General features: G+C 37.0%; 2 protein-coding genes across 9 annotated transcripts in view; both read right to left on the minus strand.

The window, feature by feature from the left end:
* The window catches only part of LOC105233607 (protein retinal degeneration B), a 44,516-nt gene extending 38,326 nt beyond the window's left edge, over window positions 1-6,190 (minus strand). For 2 of the 3 annotated variants that reach the window (XM_049455479.1, XM_049455487.1), the window contains exon 1: window positions 5,954-6,190. The gene's annotated coding sequence lies outside the window, so the exon portion shown is untranslated. Of the gene's footprint in view, window positions 1-5,934 lie in introns of all 3 variants that reach the window. The other variant, XM_049455481.1, reaches the window with a different exon arrangement.
* Window positions 6,191-10,094: 3,904 nt separating this feature from the next.
* LOC105233606 (integrin alpha-PS2) overlaps window positions 10,095-18,977 on the minus strand; it is an 87,835-nt gene continuing 78,952 nt past the window's right edge. For all 6 annotated transcript variants that reach the window (XM_049455477.1, XM_011215727.4, XM_049455474.1 and 3 more), the window contains 6 exons: window positions 15,518-15,906; window positions 14,553-15,436; window positions 14,151-14,394; window positions 13,908-14,077; window positions 11,740-13,840; window positions 10,095-11,642 (listed from right to left, as the gene is read on the minus strand). In XM_049455477.1, the coding sequence (XP_049311434.1) occupies window positions 11,553-11,642; window positions 11,740-13,840; window positions 13,908-14,077; window positions 14,151-14,394; window positions 14,553-15,436; window positions 15,518-15,906 (3,878 nt within the window). In that variant the 3' untranslated portion in view covers window positions 10,095-11,552. The remainder of the gene's footprint in view (window positions 11,643-11,739; window positions 13,841-13,907; window positions 14,078-14,150; window positions 14,395-14,552; window positions 15,437-15,517; window positions 15,907-18,977) is intronic.

Consider the following 18,977-nt stretch of genomic DNA (forward strand, 5'->3'; position numbering starts at 1 on the left):
ATTATCCACTAAAACAACTACTGAAGCACTCGCAAAGACATGTTAAGAGCTAAATACTAAAATTCCTACACTAGTAATCAACATCAGTTGCACTAAGTTCTCATCGCCCTGACAATGTCGTCCCGTGAACAACAAACCTTAGGAACTTTCTCCGCGAGAAAGGAGAGATAATAATGATTAACTAAGTAAGGAGTAGCGACCTATAGATGCAGGTTTCACTATTTCACACCGCGGTTTTTTTTTTCAAAAGGACGCAACAAAAGTAGACCGATAGGCACAGCAAACGACGCTTTATTTTTTCCCGCTCTTTTGTCACTTCTCTACAGTAAGGTTTGCCAATTCATAGTGGAAAGATATACAGCCCAACAACTAGTAAAAATTATTAAAATTTAGTACCGAAATTCGGAGTCAGTGGCCTTAATTTTAAGAGCGCTACGTCCAATTTATTTTTCCGCGCCAGTGAGACAAAAAAGTGTACGTAGCCTCGAGAATACTGCTGCCGCTAACGCATCAATTGAGGAAGACCCAAATCAAACTCTCACATGTCGTTCTCAAGCGTTGATCATCTCTGTGACATCGTTGTGGCGAATTTCGCGTAAAGATGGATTTCTTGAATTGGGTTAACCAACAGCTTAAAAATAATCCGGATTTTCATCGAAAAATCATCTTTAGCGATGAGGCTGAATGGCTTCTTCAGTAAGCAAAATATGCTTTATTGGTCAGGCAGCAATCCACACGTACTCACGAGTAATCATTGCATCCCGAAAAAATTGCTGGTTGGTGCGGCGGTATCATTGGGCCCTTTTTCTTCCGTGATGATCAAGACGGGCACGTTACTGTGAATGGGATGGGCTCAATGATAACCCAGTATTTTTGTCCGGAATTGGATGATATGGACTTGAACAATATGTGTTTCCCACAGAAGCCACTCAAAGAATGTCACAATTGATTTTTTAAAAACCAAGTTTGATGAACGTAATATCTCACGAAATGGCCCAGTTAATTGACCGCCTCGGACGTGTCTACGTCAAGTCTATGAATATCGAACGTGAAATTGCATTCTGCAAACGTGATGCAAAAGAAATCGAGCTCCATACATAATGGCATCAAATGTACTTTCAGTAGCGCCCTTATTGGAAACCCCTTTACATTAGTATGTCCACGACACTTTAGTGCTTTGTGTGAAACTGGCGAACGATATGAAACATATTTGCGCTGACAACAGGAAGAGCGTCAACTCAGCTGACGTTTGAAATTTGCAAACAAGTGGATTATCTAAGCAGACTTATAGGGAACTGCATGATAACAAAGAAACATCAAGTGCGGCTACCTTGCAGCAATAATACCCTTCACAGGTGCATTTCTTGTTTGCTTAAAAGGTATGCAAAAGATTTGTTCTGAGAGTCCTTGGCCGGATAAAAATCCGGGTTCCGGTTACATAGACCCGACTGTCGCGGGAACGGAATTTATAGCGATTTTGATCGGTCATTTTGTATGGCAGCTCTATGCTATAGTGTGCCAATTTGACCAGTTTGTTCGAGGATATTAGCGTTACCTTGGAAAATGATCTATACCAAATTTAGTGAAAATATCTTGCCGAAAAAAAAAGTTTTCCATATAAGAACTTGGTTTTAATCGACCAGTTTATATGACAGCTTTGTAGGTACATACATATATGCTATAGGAGTTCCATATAGGCGTTGCCAATTAATAAGTGCTCCCTGAAGAGAAGTAAATACGAGTATGTGGGAAATTTCACATAGATACCTCTAAAACTAGTGGACTAGTTATTGTATGTTTAGGCAGACACACGGACATGGCTAAATTGACTCTGCTCGTCGCGCTGATCATTTATACATATAAATATTTATATAAATATGAATATATTTTTATAGCGTGTCCAACGATTTCCTCGGGGCAAACTCAATGCACTCTGTTCAGGGTATAAATAAATATGTATGCAAATACGATTATGTAAATACATAAGTACATATGTATATGTATATGTGAGAATTAAATTTTTATTTGCTGTGTTCTCACAAAGCAAACAGTTACTTAATCGACTATTTTTTGTTTGTAAAGTAAACATTTTAATTTTTACAAGTTGAGCGCGGTCTTGTTAACGAGTTGCTTTTCTCATAGTTGTTGAGTTGGTCGAAGATCACGGTTGCAACATCGAAATGACCTTGCGCTCCACGCGCAATTCAACAGTGCGATTTGCAGATGATGTGTGTATATTTTGTGCGTTTCTCCCTATATACATATGCATGTACATACATACATATGAACATATATACATATGTATTTATTTATCAGCTCCACTACTGCTCCACTTTATTTGATGTAAGCCATAAATGCAAAAAAATTTGGAACATAAGAGAGCGCCGCTTTGATAGTGCGCCACGCGCCAGCTGTTGAGCGCTTGTGTGCCTCTCCCTCTCTTTCTCTCTTACATTGAAGAATTTGATTTAATTGTGCGCCACAGGTAACCAGACGTCAGCAAACAAAATAAATTTCAATTATAAGCAAACAAAACGAAAGTCGTAAATTGTTAACACAAATATAAATAATAATACCTCTGTGGTTGTATTTACACACATATTTATCCGTATGAACATAAATATATGCTAATAAGTTATTTGTTCCTCTTCTTAATTCATTGAATTTTTGCTATCCTTTGTTTACCTCACACAATTTGTTTAAAGCTATTCATGTTTTTAATTATTTATAACTTTTGTGTTTTCTTTGTTTATACGCCTTTATACATGCACATATCGCACATACACTTAATCTTGGCATGTGACTAATAAAAAAATCAGCGAGATAGCATGGCGAAGAGTTTGCCTAGCTCGCGTTTATCACCCCTTTCCTTCCTTGTCTACAAATAAGTATGTTTTTTGTTTATAAAATTGATTTGATTATCGCAAATTATGGTTGACTTAGAAAAGTTCATTGAGCTTTTAACGTTTCCGAGATAATTACAAAAATTCAGAGCGTCTACAAAGAAATTATTCAAATTGTTTTGCATTGTAAATTATTGATGTTTATCAAAGATTATGGTTTTGTGATAAGAAGCGGCAAATAGCCGATAAGTTTTGATAAACTATTAGAAAGCTTATGAGTCTTCTCTAGACATTGTAATATACTGATATGTATTTGACAATACCACAACTAATTGATTTTGTTTTCTAATACCTGCTGATAAGTTGATAGATAGTAGATCTGTCTGTAGAATAAAGCCAAACAAAATCGAAGCCACGTATAATACCATATATGATAGCGCAGCAAATAATAGTAAAATAGTGGGAAATCTAATTAAACATTTTAGATTTCATCGAATTTTTAACATAAGAAAAATATTTTTTGAATTCCTTAGAGTCTTGCTAAGCATACTGTTCCATAGATAGATAGATAGTAAAATTGAAGCTCTGCACTGCGACCTATGGTCCGTGATGTCCTCCCCTATATCACATATGGCCAAAAAGGTCCAGCGTCCTGAACAATTCCAAGACCCTTCTGGGCAGTTCAGCCTTCCTATACACTTTTACACTAAAAGCGATTTAACCTCATACGCTGAGTGGATAGTGGAACCCTTCCGTAGTATAGCGATACGCTGTTTGCGATAGTTTCGGTGGAGATTGATTTCTGCACGCTAACTTATAGCAAAGACTTCTGCTTGAAAGATGCTCGGAAAACGTCCCATTGGTATGGATAGTTTAGTATACGATCCCACAATGTCTGTTTCAGAGCCTTCCGGTGTTTTCACGGTATAGTATGTCTAACGTGGAATCATTCAATTCCACCTTACTACCGAGAGTAACTCTCAACTTCTTTGTAAAGTTAACCTTCTTCGTAACGGCGTCTCTTGGAAGAAGGACCAGTGGTGTATCTTTCTCTAGGGCCTTCATTTGTTGAAACGGCATTATCTTTCCTTTGCCGAAACCCTCTGCTGTCATTAGCAGTATGGTATGTTTCGCCACCTGTTTGATCACTATATGTAGCGGTGTGAGCTCCAGCATGATTTCGAGTGCTGCGGTTGGGCAAGTGCGCATTGCGCCTGAAGCGCAGACACAGAAGAGTCATTGCAGCTTCGATAGTTGAAGACCTACCGAAGACTGCGTTGCCTTGGATGCCTTAGCAACCGCTCCATAAGTGATAATAGACCTTACGATCATGATGTACAGCCATCTTGTGATAACTGGCTTGCAGCCCCAGGACCATATCATGAGTGCCTTGGTGGCTTTGGACAGTGTTAAATTTACTTGAGTTATTATTAAATAATATTTGATTTTTTTCTCTGCAACGAATTTTTATAACTGTTTATACCCTGATTAGGGTATATTAAGTTTACCTCGAAGTTTGTAACCTTTAGACTTCAAAAACCCCATTAAAAATATTTATAAATGGTCAACGTCATGAGCTGAGTCTATGTAGCCATGTTTGCCTATATTTATGGTATAATTTTCCTCAATTTTAGAGACGTCGATCTTTTTAAGAAGCTACTCATTTATCGGAAACGCGAATATCGAACCACTATAAGATGTAGTTGGCATACCGACTGATCGTTCAAAATCAGGTCTTTGTAAAATTTTTTCATTTGACAAATTTTCGTCTTCATATGGGGTACAGCTTATTTTCTAGGGAAACGCAGCTATCTGTGAACAAGTTCTTCCGACAGAACCATTTTACAGGTAGCATATAGCTGCCAACCGAAACTGAAAATTTGGCTCAGCTTATTGTCGACAGCCACCCCACAATCTGTTCATATCTGATCTCTTCTATACGTTAGCATATATGTAGGTAGCTAGCATACCAAATAACCGACCAAAACAAAGATAAAGATCTTTTTGCCTTGTAACAGTAACATTAATTTGACTTGAAGATCGGTTATATCAAAGAACATGGCTTGAAACAACTACTAAAACTTATTCCGTTGATAACAAACCGTTTTCAGATTTACTTGTAATACATAAAGATGCTATATGAAATGCCCCTCTTACAGCTTCAGTGCAGCCGAAGTTCAATTGTTTCCTTACTTTATATAGTTTAATGTCTTAAAATTTAATAACACTTTTTTAACTTACGAAATCTTTATAAAGTTTTTTCTTTTACAAATATTTAAATTAAATATCGGCTTGTTTTAATATTTTTTTTTTATTTCTTCTTGAATACAAAAGCTTACGTGATCAAACCTTTTTTCAGGCAATATTAAGAAAACATTGGTTAGATCTTTTTTTTAATTTTTATTCACAAAAACTTCGTTTTTATAACCGTTTTTTTCACTTTCAATGCGAACGCATGCATCTGGTCACCTTACTTTAGCACTTACGCACAGCTGAGACACTGCTCTCCATACAACAAAAAGCTACAGAACATAAAAGCATATCCGCGAGTTGGCGGAGCGTAAATTTTATATTATTTGCCTTTTTCGTATTTTTCACTTTTTTCACAAACTTTTACACGCAACTCTGATTTCAGACCTTTTTATAGCGAAAACATGAAACTTTCTTTAATAAATCATCTCAGTTGTTTCACACTTGAGCGCAAAATAATGCAGTACGCCGTTTACATCGTGTGAATAATCGATTCACAGCAGCTTCATACAATTGCACAAACACACAAATACAAATGACAGCAACAGATACACAGTCACCGACACAATGGCAACAACAGCAGCTGCTACAAACTCGGTATGCCCAGGCAAATTTTGCAGGGACAAGTAGGCGCATACGTCGGAAAATTTTCTTCACTAATAAAGCGTCCACTTAAAAAATAAATATTTGCTCGACATAATCACATAACGGTAGTCAAACACTTAGACTTTGCAGAGCAAAGATTGAGATACTAATAAATAATATTAGAATAGCGAAAATTTGCATTGAATAACACAGGCTACACGCAGACCTTCGCACAAACTTAATTAGATTTAAGTACCTTGACTGCTGGTTATTACCGTTGTTGCTGCAACTGCAAAACTAAATGCAACACAGTCGCGATTACACCAACCGCCAGCAATAAACAATTTAATTCTATTTATTTGGCATACACTTGTGTGCATGTATGTATATTATAGTATATTTCCAGCGCTCCCGCTTTTGCAATTATTTAGCGTCGCGCACTTGGGAAGCGTTTCTGCACACAATTTCTATTTCAACCGCCCTTGGCGAGCTCCGCACGCAAACTGTATTTGCTCGGCGCTGCAACAAAAAGCATACGCTCGACTGGCGCTCCAGTGGCGCACGTTTAGCTCATTTTGCATCTCTTGCCGGGAGCATTCGTATTCGTAGCTGATAAAACCATACGAATTCGGGTGGAACCCATTTGGACCGCTTGGATCTCATCACGAATGTAAATAGACAACCAATTTGGTCACTTCTCTAAACAAACGCCAATGGGGAGCACATGTACTCAGCAATAAGAGTGTGAGCACTGGTGAGACCGGAGAGTGACAAGCTGTGTGGATTTGCACAACGTGCCGGTTAGCATTGGACTGTACGTTGGTAGGTTGGTAGGGCTCTCGGTTGGCAAGGTGGTGTGGGGCATTTGTAAACAAATGATTGCAGGAAAGATGTTGCTATTTACAACAAATACAAATACGTACATATATACTTGCATGTATATTGTTGGTTTTTGGGAAGCATAAATATATATAGTACATACTTATAAATGGTATGCATATATGCACAAATTCTTTATATTCTTTTGTTTTTAATTTAAATATTGACTAGAACTCAGTGGGAAGAATTCGATGTCTTATTAACCTGTTGAATGCATTTCTTTCGATATCCTTAGAGGAGTATTATCATTCTGGTATTGAGAGGCCTACATACCCCGAAATAATTCGTACTACTTTTTAAAACCAAATTATCTGAAAAAATTGCGAAAATTTGAGTTTTAGTATGATTTATAATAACAGGTGTTTCAATAGCGTCGGTTTGTGATGTCATTGAAACTTTTTATTCCCCTGAAAGTACTTTCGTCACAATTGCATAACGAAAAAATTACGGTTTGGTGCGGTTTATGGGCAGGCGGGGTCATTAGACCTTACTTCTTCCGCGATGATCAAGACTGGCACATTATTGTGAATGAGAATCGCTTTCCCTCAATGATAACCGAATGTTTTTGACCCGAATTGGATGATTTGGACCTAATATGCACCTTTTGTTTGATATCTTCTTGATATTTTGAAACCAATTTCATAATTTTATTCCATAAAAACTCTCATCCGTATTGGCAAAAACTGGAACAGTCGATTTTCACAAGTTTCTCTTCTCTGCGTAGACAGGAAATGGTAGCAACCATTAGATGCAAGGTCCTGACTAGAAGATGAATGCATTAAAACTTTCTCCGCAAAGCTTCTGTAGAATTACTATGAATATGTGTAGCCTGGCGTTGTCTTCGTGGAATTCAAATATTATCTTAAGTGGTTAGGTGTGTTTCAAAGGTACAAACAAAAGTATTTTTACGATTTTTTTAATATAAAAAATCATTTATTTTAAAAATATAATACATATCAATGGTATATATTTGAACAATGTCTCCTGAAATTTTGATATAAAAAAGTTGAAAATTGAGACGCTGAGACCTCATATCCCTGGGGATCTCGCAAAAAAATGCTTTCGCCGTGGCCAGCATAATTTATTATTGGTTCATCTAAAATTAAAAAAAAGAAACAAAAATATTCCGTTAAAACATATACGAAACTCGTGTTTAAACGAAGAAATAAAAAAATTAAAATTTTCATTTATCATTCATGTATGGCCAAAGATTGCATTTTTCAGAGGTTGCCGACGTCTTTTGCCTCTTGATACTATCGTAGACGGCCCACTTTTCATCATCGGCATACATCCATTTCAGAAATACTTATATCGATTTTGCTGCGATTCAGCAGCTACTCGCAGGTGGAAATCAGATGCATGAAGTTATTTGTGTCAATGCATAAAGCCTCTTTTTATACTGATAGCTATATTTAAAAATTTGTAATTTTCCGATTTATGGGTTCCTAGAAAAATTTGTACAATATTCACAAAAGAATTCCAGGCTACTGATCATTTCGATTTTTTTTAACTTTATCATTTGCCGTATTTGTGGACCTGCAAATATCCCCTCTTCAATTTTTGCTTCGTTGAGTTTGAAAAATTTTTCTTTGACATATACAAAGCCACTGTCATCTCTAGGCATAGCTTTTGAACCATTTTTTATCAGGCCGAGTTGTATGTGCAATGGTGGTAAAAAAAATTGGCCCACCAAAGGATCGTTTTTTAAATTTCTGTGACCTAGAGTGAAGTATTTATGGTTATACCACAATTTCTTTGTATATTCGCAAAGGAAACAGCAAAATTTTGTGTAACCAAGCTGTGGTCCAAGCAAAAGTGTAATGTCTTTAAAATCATCACAAATTTTCCAAGCGTGTTTATTGTATTCAATTTTTTTAAGAAGAAATCGAATATTTTTGAAAGTCTCTTCAAGTCAGAACCGGCACTGAATGAAGTTTATTTCTTTTACGCAACGCCACTCTTTTCAAACTAGTTTTTAAGCAATCGCCAATGATCATATTCAAATATCGAAACAGGAACTTTTTACAATAGACTAGCACATCAGCTTTAGAAATGTAAGGTTTTATTTTTTCGTCAATATGTGAAGTTGACGATTCATAATTTGGGTAAATTCTTCAAATCTAATCGGCAAACTATTAAATTGTTTAAATCATTTTGTGTCAATAATTTTCCTTCTGAAGTTGATTTGGAGGCTTTGGTGCTGCGAGTTTGGATCTATGTAGGATGAGTCTGATGGCTGAAGCCAAGTTTGCAAACTCGTTAGTGTGTTTGGATTTCATTGTAATGTCTTTAGTTTAAGTCAAACCAAAATACCAATCACTTACATGATCCTTTGGTTCGGCCCAAATCATTGTTATAGTAGTCTCACATCCGTTACACAACATTTTTGTTGAACCCAGGACTTATCTTGATTGAATAGTTTAAATAAAATTATTCTATTAATGAATTAATATTAATTAAATTCGGACACAATCGTGGCTCGATACCATGGTGCATTATCATCGTGTGAAATCCATTAATTGTTCATCCACAATTCTGGCCGTTTTCGACGGCTGTTCTCACGCAAACGCCTCAATACAGCCAAATAAAACTCCCTATTGTTCTTCCGGAACAAAGTTATGATACACCAAACTATGAATATCAAAGAAAGCAATGACCGTCACCTTGATTTTTGAGCAGCTTTGGTGTGGTTGTATGGTTTCAGCTCTTTTTTGCCTTCATTCCGATGATTGTTGACTTGTTTGTTTGTTTGTCAAGCCCATAAACCCATGTCTCGTCGGCAGTTATAATGTTTTGTATAAATATTCATTAAAATCATGCGAGTGGACTTGCGAGTGATGTTGAGATCTCTTGCCAACTCTCTAAAACTTGCCTAACTAACTGTATTAACATTTCCTTAAATTGAAGAAGTCGAAAGTCGTTCAGAACGAGGTATGTTTTCAACGACCTTTCGGCCGTCTGTGAATGTTTCGTACTACTCGTATTCGAAAGTTTATGTTTTTGATAAAACTGAATCGCCATTAGCCTCTTTCAATATTCGCAACGATTCCTCACACGAAATTTGGTTATAAATACAAAATTTGTTCGATATTTGTATCCATTGTAAAAATCGCAACGAACTACTGAGGTGTACTGACCTAAGCAGCTGCTGTAAATACACTCGTTTGACAGATCACTCTAATATTTGTCATAATAATTAAGGGCAGTCCTTCCAACACAGTAAAATACATTTTTTTGAAATAGCAATTACCCGGGTAATTCAATTACAATTGCTTTTTTGTTAATGAGGATGGATCGACATAAACTAAAATCATAAAATGTTTGTGTGACAAAAACAGTATTCCCAGTGTTATTAACCACTCCAATTATTTGCAATAAATAGATAATTAGACACATTAACTAAAAGATGTTTCACTGACGTTGTAGCATGAAAACAGCTGACAAGCGCGTCCTCTGGTCGCCATGGATAAATTCAACTAAATATCTAACTTTTTTCTGTGAATATTTGAATATAAAATATTTCAAATGAAAATGCGATTTTTTACACAAAAATATTTTTTTTTTATTAATTTAAATTATTCTTACGCTGCGTTTATTTATAAACTTAAAAAAATATAAATCTGCAATTGATAAGTACAGTTAATAAATTAATTAAGCCAGCTAATAAAAAGAAAACTTAAAATAAAATGTAAGCAAATATATTAGTTTTAAATTATATAAATAATAATGCTTAGTATCAAAATCAGCTTTTTCATTAAATTTCTTAATGCTGCATAATAGTAAACCTGCACTCGTCAGCCGAAGCCGAATCGTTATTTCATCGGCTTATTGGTTGTCGGTGATGCTAAATAAAGCAAGAGATTCGGTAGAACTAACAATATTTAATTTTTTTTTATTATAAATACATTTATTTTATACACTTTTTCAGCTTGTATTGTACATAAATTTCTATTGTTGTTGTGATTTTCTTGTAGAAAAGGCAGTGCTTTCAATTTAAGCCCAATAAAATTATGCTTACAGTTTCACATTGTATTTACAAATAACATTTATGGGTTAGTAGACATTAAAAAATTAATTAAATATTAAAAAATATTAAATATTAAAAAAAAAATATTTAATTATTAACATAATTAGTTAAATTATTTCTTTCAAATTCGCATTTCGTGTTTTCGTTTTTCATATTTTTTTTTTTTACCTTAGCTTTTAACAGTACCATACGCACCCTAACACACTTATAGTTCCACACATACGCACACTCAAACACACTTTTAATTATTATTAATAGTTTTTTTCTTGTTTTTGCTTTAATTATTGGCCTTGGCCCTTATTAAAATTAATATTAGCACTTTTCGCTTTACAACAACATGAAATAACTAGTTTTCGTTTAGTACGCTCTCTGTTTTTTATCATATACAAGGCAACATTAGAGTATTACTTATGTATTAACAGTATTTTCAATTTCTTTGTTTAATTAATATTATATTTTTACAATTTAAACATTAAAATCTCCGATAAAAATGTTAAAAGCACATTTTTGTCGCGCTTGCGCTCTCTTCAACTCGCCTGACCGCAAGCTTAGTCATTAGCTTTCGCTTACGTGCCGGCAAGCGGAAAATGCAACAATAAATTTCGTGACTAGCAAAGATAGTATGGTAGCTTTTTTAAAAAATTATATTTAAAAATTAATTATAAAAAAGGGTTAAATAGCAAATAATTTTACACGGAGCCGAGTAGAAGTGGAAGCCAAATATGTCGCTTTCGTTTGGCTTTGTTTTGGTTAGTTACTGCGAAAGATCGCACACAACGCACACAATGCGGCTGAGCAAGCACCGTCGTTTTCGCCGCAAACAAACGCGTAAGAGTTCACGCGCACAACAACAATTAATCTCAATGCAAAACCGCCTTGAAATGTCGGATAAAGGTCAAAAAGTGATATGCATTTTTAGGTGTTTACTTTTGGTGGGGTTTCGGCCCATTTTATGGACTCGGTAGCGCTCACAGATGCTCGTCACCGTGATAACCGTTACGTAGTGGCTGCCGCTCCATAGAGTGATCACGTGGGCGATTGCGATTGAAGAAGCCGCACTGGAAAAGAGAATTCAAAGAAATTATAATTAAATAAAACTCGTAAAAAGTGGTTTTTGTAAAATAGCAACAAACTAATCATGACACCACTACTAACCTTATACAGTAAATATATCAACAACAACAGAATGAGCGCACCGGCGCACGCCGCCAACACCACCACCCACAGTGGCACCACATCCGGCACTGGTATGGGTTCCGGCTCGGCTTTGTAAAATATTTCATGCGTCTTTATGATCGGCACCTTCGGCTCGCCAATATATGGCAAACGCGTCACATTCGCCGCGGCCATCGTGGAGACATTCAACGGTAAATTACCGGCTAATTTCTCCATTGTCTTTGCCACCGTACGCATGCGTATAGCCACCCATACGCCCTCATCCTTGGCCAGATTCTTGGCGACGCAACGTAGCGTCTGACATTTTGCCGCCTTGCAGGGTGATACCCAATCGATCTGCGTCAGTTCGTCGGCCTCTGCGGCTAGTTGTGAACCCGATGAGAAAGATGATTGCGAAGCTGATGAGGACGACGACGATGATGACGACGAAGATGATTCCTTGTGGCTACCACCGGTGGAGGAGTAAGAGCTCGACGACTGTGACTGTTGATAGGCTGCACTACGCTGTTGTTGTTGTTGTCCCTGCGTTGCGGGAGAATTTCTCACGTTTACTTGGCGTTGACCCGCTGATTGTTGAATAGCTTCTTCATCATAATAGTCTTCGTTCTCCATGCCATAGTAAGGTTTATTGCCAGCTGGCGAACGTACGCGACGTGTGTAGGTTTGTTGATAGCCATAAGAGGTGCCGCCGTTATCACCGAATTGTCCATCGTGTTGACGCAGTTCGTTGTCGACATTATCACGATGCATTGTGCCCAAATCCAAAACACCCGCTTGGAAGCCCTGACCATTTGTGTTGACTTTGTCGTAGTTGCTGCCACCAACGGCGCCTCCAAAGTTATTAAAATTGTTGTTGTTGCTATTATAAGTGGCCGATGATGAGACTGAGCCGCGGCGCGCATCATAAGGCTGATATGCTTTTTGTTGGTACTGCTGCTGCTGTTGTTGTTGCTGTCTCAGTTGATTTGGTCGGTAAGCGCCACCCGATGAGCCTTGGTAGTTGGCGTACATTGATTGCTCTGGTTGACTACTACCACCCGGTCCAGCCATTTGTATGTGACCTTGTGTGCTCTGCGCGCCACCGTAATTGCCATGAATATTATCAGCACCAAAACGACCCGCTTGTTGGTAGTTCGCTGAATGCTGTTGACCTTGTGTGCTCTGCGCGTCCCCATAATTACCATGAATATTATCAGCAGCAAAACCACCCGCTTGCTGGTAGTTTCCTGCATGCTGTTGGTGTCCCTGATTCAAAGGTTGGGCATAGTATTGTCCAGCACGATCCAGACTAGTTGAGTATTCGGTGCTGCTCTCCACAACATACGGACGTCCGCTGGCATCGTAACTTGTGGTCGTGTTCTTTGTGCGTACAATAACAGTGGGACCATGCGCGCCAGCACCACTGCCACCACCAGAGGAAGAAGATGATGTGGACCATTGATATGAGCTACCGGTGCCAGTACCAGCACCACCACCATAACCAGCGCCTGCACCACCGAAACTCGATTGCGAGCTCGACACGGCGGCTTCGTGCGCACGTTGTATATGTGTAGCCGAAGCATCGCCAGTACCCTCTTGTTCGTCCTCCTTCTCAAGACGTCTCCTCTCCTCTGCGCTTAGCTCCTTGGTACCGCGGCCTATAGTTACAGCTGTACCAGCAGCGCTGGCTCCTTCAGCCGTCTCGACACCGCTGTAAATTGTTGAGCCAGAACCAGACGCAGAGCTCGAGGCGCTACTGCTACTCACATCGGTGGAGAAAATAACGCCACGCTCTCGCAGATACGATTTGTACATCAAGTTATTATCCAATTTCAAGCGTAGCGGATTGACACCCAAATGCGGGTCACATACAATATTGCCGTGTGTTTCCGGTTGATTCAACATGTACATCAAGAGATCACCGCCCATAGTTTCATTGGGATAATGTATGAGTATAACAGCTTCCTCGATGTAAGATGGTCCATTATTGCGTATATTATAGAGATGTACAACTTGTGGACCCAAATCCTCCTCTTTGGTAGCATTTTCGATGGCCAAATAGTCGGATGCTTTGTAGAGTTGGAAATCGGGCAGTGAGGCGCTAAAGCAAAGAATAGCAATTACAACTTATTCTCGTGCACTTACCATAGATAGTAATGTAGACTTACCCTTCTATATCCAAATCGGTTTCCACCCAAATGTCAATGTTTTTAATTACAACATTATCGCGTTGATTTCCATCGATTTCGGCATTGGTCGAATTGGCCTCCATGTAGAAGTGATAGCTGGGAGACATGCCGAAAGTCTGCGATGGCAACATGATCACATTGAATTTCGCCTATAATGAAGATAATAATTTAGTTAGAAACTGTACTATATCCTGATTTTATTAAGAAAGCTAAAGAACTCACAAATTTCTTCTCCTGCAACGGATTGCCAAGATCACATTTTAGCGTGTAGTTGTTCGTTTCGGAAGGTGCCGAACACGTTATGGGCGTATCACCCTTCTCGACCAAATTTTCAATCTTGATAAAGTCCAAATCCTTTGGCATGACCATGTAGAAAGCAGACTCGAAAGCATCTTCATTACGATTCGTGACTGTTACTTCAACAATTAGAGGCTTGTGTGAGCCATGTAGGTATTTGTCGACGGTCCTATCATAAATGTAATAAAAAAGATATTCTTATTAAACGGGGTAAGACCGAAGGAAGATATTTCAAATAACATTTCACGACGTCTGCCGATAATTCAACTTCAGACCTATTCATAAGACACTCTCTATATTTTCAAAGTTACGTATGTAAATACTTACACAATATCCAACTGTAGATCGGGTATACAGATATTATCCAAACCGCAATTCTTTTGTATATTGATGGCATCACGCAAAATGATCTCGCGATTCTGATCAATCACGGGTTCGAGCAAATCACGTTTACGCCTAATTACGGGAGCCAAGGGACGTCTGCTGCGCAGATCATAGCGCATCTCAACTTCCAGGGGTGTTAGCTTGTCCTGCACATTATCCACTAGATAAACAGTCTCATTCCGACAATAAGTTCTACCATATTGTAAACTAATCGACAAGTTACGTATATTCTTGCCTTCATCGAGCAGGAAGAACATACGCGGCTTCTTCGGTTTCTTGGCATCCAATACCCAGGACACATCAAAATCTAGGTTACGTGGCAAATATTCGCCCGTATAACTCCAACAGGTCATAATTTCCGTGCATGGCACACGTTTACCGTCACGCACTGTCTGACATTTACGATCATCCAAACTGATCAATTTCGATTGGTTGACAAAAGACGTCATCGCATTGACCGCCGCCACAGGACGTGACTTGAAAATGAATACTTTGTCGGAGGCGTAAGCACCCACCGCCAAATCGGGATATGTATTGCCATCCATATCAAGTCCACCGGAAAGTGAAAAACCAAATGTGTGTGGATATGGTGCGCCCTCAACAATATCCTCCGATTTGATAATCTGCGATGGTTTCAACAATGGACCATTCGGTGAACCATGGAAGATGTAAACGACACCACGACCTTCAGGTCCATCATAGGGTGCACCCACAGCGAAATCACCATAACCATCACGATTGATATCACCGAGCGTGGTGAGCGCCAAGCCGAAACGGCCTTTCGTATTGTAACCTTCGCGTATATGCTCGATTGGCCAACGTGGACCCTGGAAGTGAAGGCAAATTTATGTATACAGTTAGTTTCTACTTCCACTTCATCATCTGCTTTTTCAAATATCACTACTCACACTTTCCATCTGCAAGAAGACATACACACGCCCCACATCGTATTTACCCTCCACATTTCCCGGCTCGCTATACATCGGCGCGCCGATGATTAAATCGTCCAAACCATTGCCATCAACATCGCACGCAGCAAGCGCATAGCCGAAGTATTCGCCAATCTGATGGCCAGTGAAATTGAATATGTTTGTCATATTCCAATGATTCACGACAACTTTGCCGAGCAAACCGGCACCACGTGGCATTCCGATCGCTATGTCCTCAAACCGATCGTCATTGAAATTGCCAGTGGTCATTGAGTAGCCCAAGTAGGAGTCATCGTCTTGTGAGCTACTCTCGGCCGTTGAGTACACTTGATTTTCCGGACGTGTTACGTCATACGAATATGTTTGACCTATTAAATAACGGTTATTTAGTACATTTTTTTCTTGTGTTGCTCGTTTTATATAATCAACTAATTTATTTACAAAGTATCATATATTTCTTTGTAAGTTCTCAAAGCGTTTAGTAAAAGCGTTCAGTTGCTGGTGAAACTTGTGAAGATTAAATATACCGTTATGATGTGCTTCGATGTGTGTGTTTGTAGCTCTGCTACTTTGGTTAGTCGGCCGAAATTGGTAGTTAAGTAGAAAAGTTAGGTCATAGTCACCAAACTAACTGTATTTACGTATAATAATATAACGTTACTAATATATTATAATTATGATAATGTACTATGTTATAAATTATTTGATGAATTTAGTTTATGGGTTCACAAATGTTGATTTTAATTATGCTTAGATGAGTTTTTTTCGCTAGATATGTTATGAATGAATTAGACTAGTATTTATGGTATATTATATTATATTTCTACGTAAAAATATAAAAGTGATTAATTTAATTTAAATTGTGATTATTTTATAAAATGAAAAATATTATTTTATTTTTTATGTTCTCTTCCTTTAAATATGTAAAAATATTTATATAGCCGTCTAATGAATTAATTTTCATAATCAAAAATTAATATTTGAACATATTTAATAATTGGTCGCACAGTAGAAAGGGCGGGAAATGTTAAGGCTCTCGAGCCTAGAATAAAAAACGAGTTGTTCGTCAAGTTTTAATTGTCAATTCTTAATAGTTCTCTCGGCTACGAAAAATGCTTCTGATGACGACGATTTGATGTGTTCTTAAACAATTTATGAACTTCGTTACAGCTTCATTAAAAAAAACGGAGAAGAGAAGAAACCGCTTTTTAAAATGAATTCGCTAAATTTGAGGATCGCTTAAACATAACCCATTAAAATGTCTTTGCGTTTCAATAACTAACCGAGAAAATAGTCATCACCGATTTAAATGGGAGAAAGGCATCTGAATTTTAACTGTTTCTCTCTGCTCTGGTTTTTTGTAATATGATATTTTATTGATATCTCTCAACGATATAACATTGTTCGTTTTGAAACATACTGAGAAATATTCCACTTTGAACCAACAATAATTCAGAGTATATGCTTACGGGGATACATAAGTTTACGGGATTCTGAAAATCGACTTTTTTATTTTAATTCTACAACACCTTTAGAATATTGTCCTGAATTTTCGAGTTGATCCAAGTCATAGTTTCGGAGATATAGCCCTGAGAACTTGTGCGCTGGAGGCTAGCTCTAGTGCGCCTTCTTCACACGCGTTTTTCGCGAAACTCAGATTTCGCAGTCGGTTGGCAAGATTTCTCGAGAACTGTAAAAATGTTTGCCAAAAATCATGTTTTTAGTTTCAAGCAATCAATGTGGGTATTTCGGAAGAACTATAACTCAAGACTAGTTTTATAAATATTGCCATTTACTTTAAGGGGGTATTCTGGTCTAGGATTGTGAAAAAATCTATTAGTTTTGCATATTTTGAAAGTTTAGACTTTCAAAAATATGACCCGGAACGATTTTTTAAAATTCGACTTATTTTCGGAGACGTAGCCGATTTTGTGACGTGGCGTTCGTGTTGACTAGAATTGTCTCCTAAACTTAAACGCGTTTTACTCGAAATTACTTTTTTTCAGGTGGTTGACATGATATCTTAAGTTCTACTAAACCGATTCCTTTGAAATTTGGTATATGTATATCTTCTTTATACAATTCTCTATCGTGTCTGACTTTGATTTCCAAAAAGTTTGATTTGAAGTATTTTTAAAAAAATTCGAAAAGGTCGAAAAAATCGGGTTAAAATTTTTTTTCAAGTCCGGCATTTTGTTATTTTTTTTTTTTTTTGAAAATGGTCAACCCGATAACGACATCCTTACCTAAGGTAGAATCTTCTTGTTTTTTGTGTTTTAGAACTGTACAAGGGTTGAAATCACGTCAACCAGGACGCACGGTTTTTTTTTTATATTTTTAAAAATGTCAATAAACACATATAAAAAATGGATAGTAAAAATGTTTTCATTTTTTTATCTTAGTTTAAAAAATGCCTAAAATTCATGCGTCTAGACCAGAATACCCCCTTAAGAGATCATGTTCATATCGACGATGGAAATACTAGTAAAATTTTTAATTTTTGACAATCGGCGGCTTCCAAACAGAATGTTTGTTTTGTGAAAAAATGTACACTTAAGAGAGGTAATCGAAATTCTTATTATAAATCGTATTCTTTCAAACGATACCTGACAAATATAGCTAAGAAGGTTTTGAAAACAGCGTACAGAGCAAGCAAAAGTTTTGGATAATCGGCTCAACTAAGTTAAAAACTTCGATTAATACGGTCTTAACTCTGAAACCAATTACTGGATCAGTTTTAAATTTTCGGAGAATACTCGTATTCTTCAATATGTAGATTAAATATCTTATCATATATGTATATATAAACGATTTTTTGACGTCACAAGTGGATATAACACTTAACTGAAAACCACTTTAACAAATAGCCCCTTGATAAGTATTTATAATTTAGCACATCAAGTATTTCTTAATGATTGGATGTTTACGTATAGAACCGAGACAAAATATCTATGAATATGAATTGAAAATATAGTCAATCTATAAAATAAATTCAGAAGACTTTTATGCAAAACGACAAAAATAATTAAAAAAAAACATAAAACATAACCATATGAGGTTTCCCCATAATAATCAATAATCCTCAAATGGAAGAAAACAGTGCACACGACGATGATGATCCGCTAACACGTGGTATATGGTAAATGTTCTCAAGCAAGAAACAACGCAAAGATGAAGTGATTAATGATTTATTGCAAGCTTTCTGGCGCAGCGTGCTCAATTGCAACCCTGGTTTTTACACAAAAGTTCTGCCAACTCTTAAATTAAAAACACCAAATGCCAAACTAGTAAATATGTAGAATTTAAGTTAAAAATTTAGCTTAAAAAATTTAAATTATTTTTAAAAATATTTTTTCTAAAGCACTTAAACCGAAATTATATGTGAAGGGAAAGTATGAAATTTAGAATTTTGAGTTAGTATCGATACCGACAACCAACA

This window comes from Bactrocera dorsalis, chromosome 4, assembly GCF_023373825.1.
Source record: "Bactrocera dorsalis isolate Fly_Bdor chromosome 4, ASM2337382v1, whole genome shotgun sequence".
Lineage (NCBI taxonomy): Eukaryota > Metazoa > Arthropoda > Insecta > Diptera > Tephritidae > Bactrocera > Bactrocera dorsalis.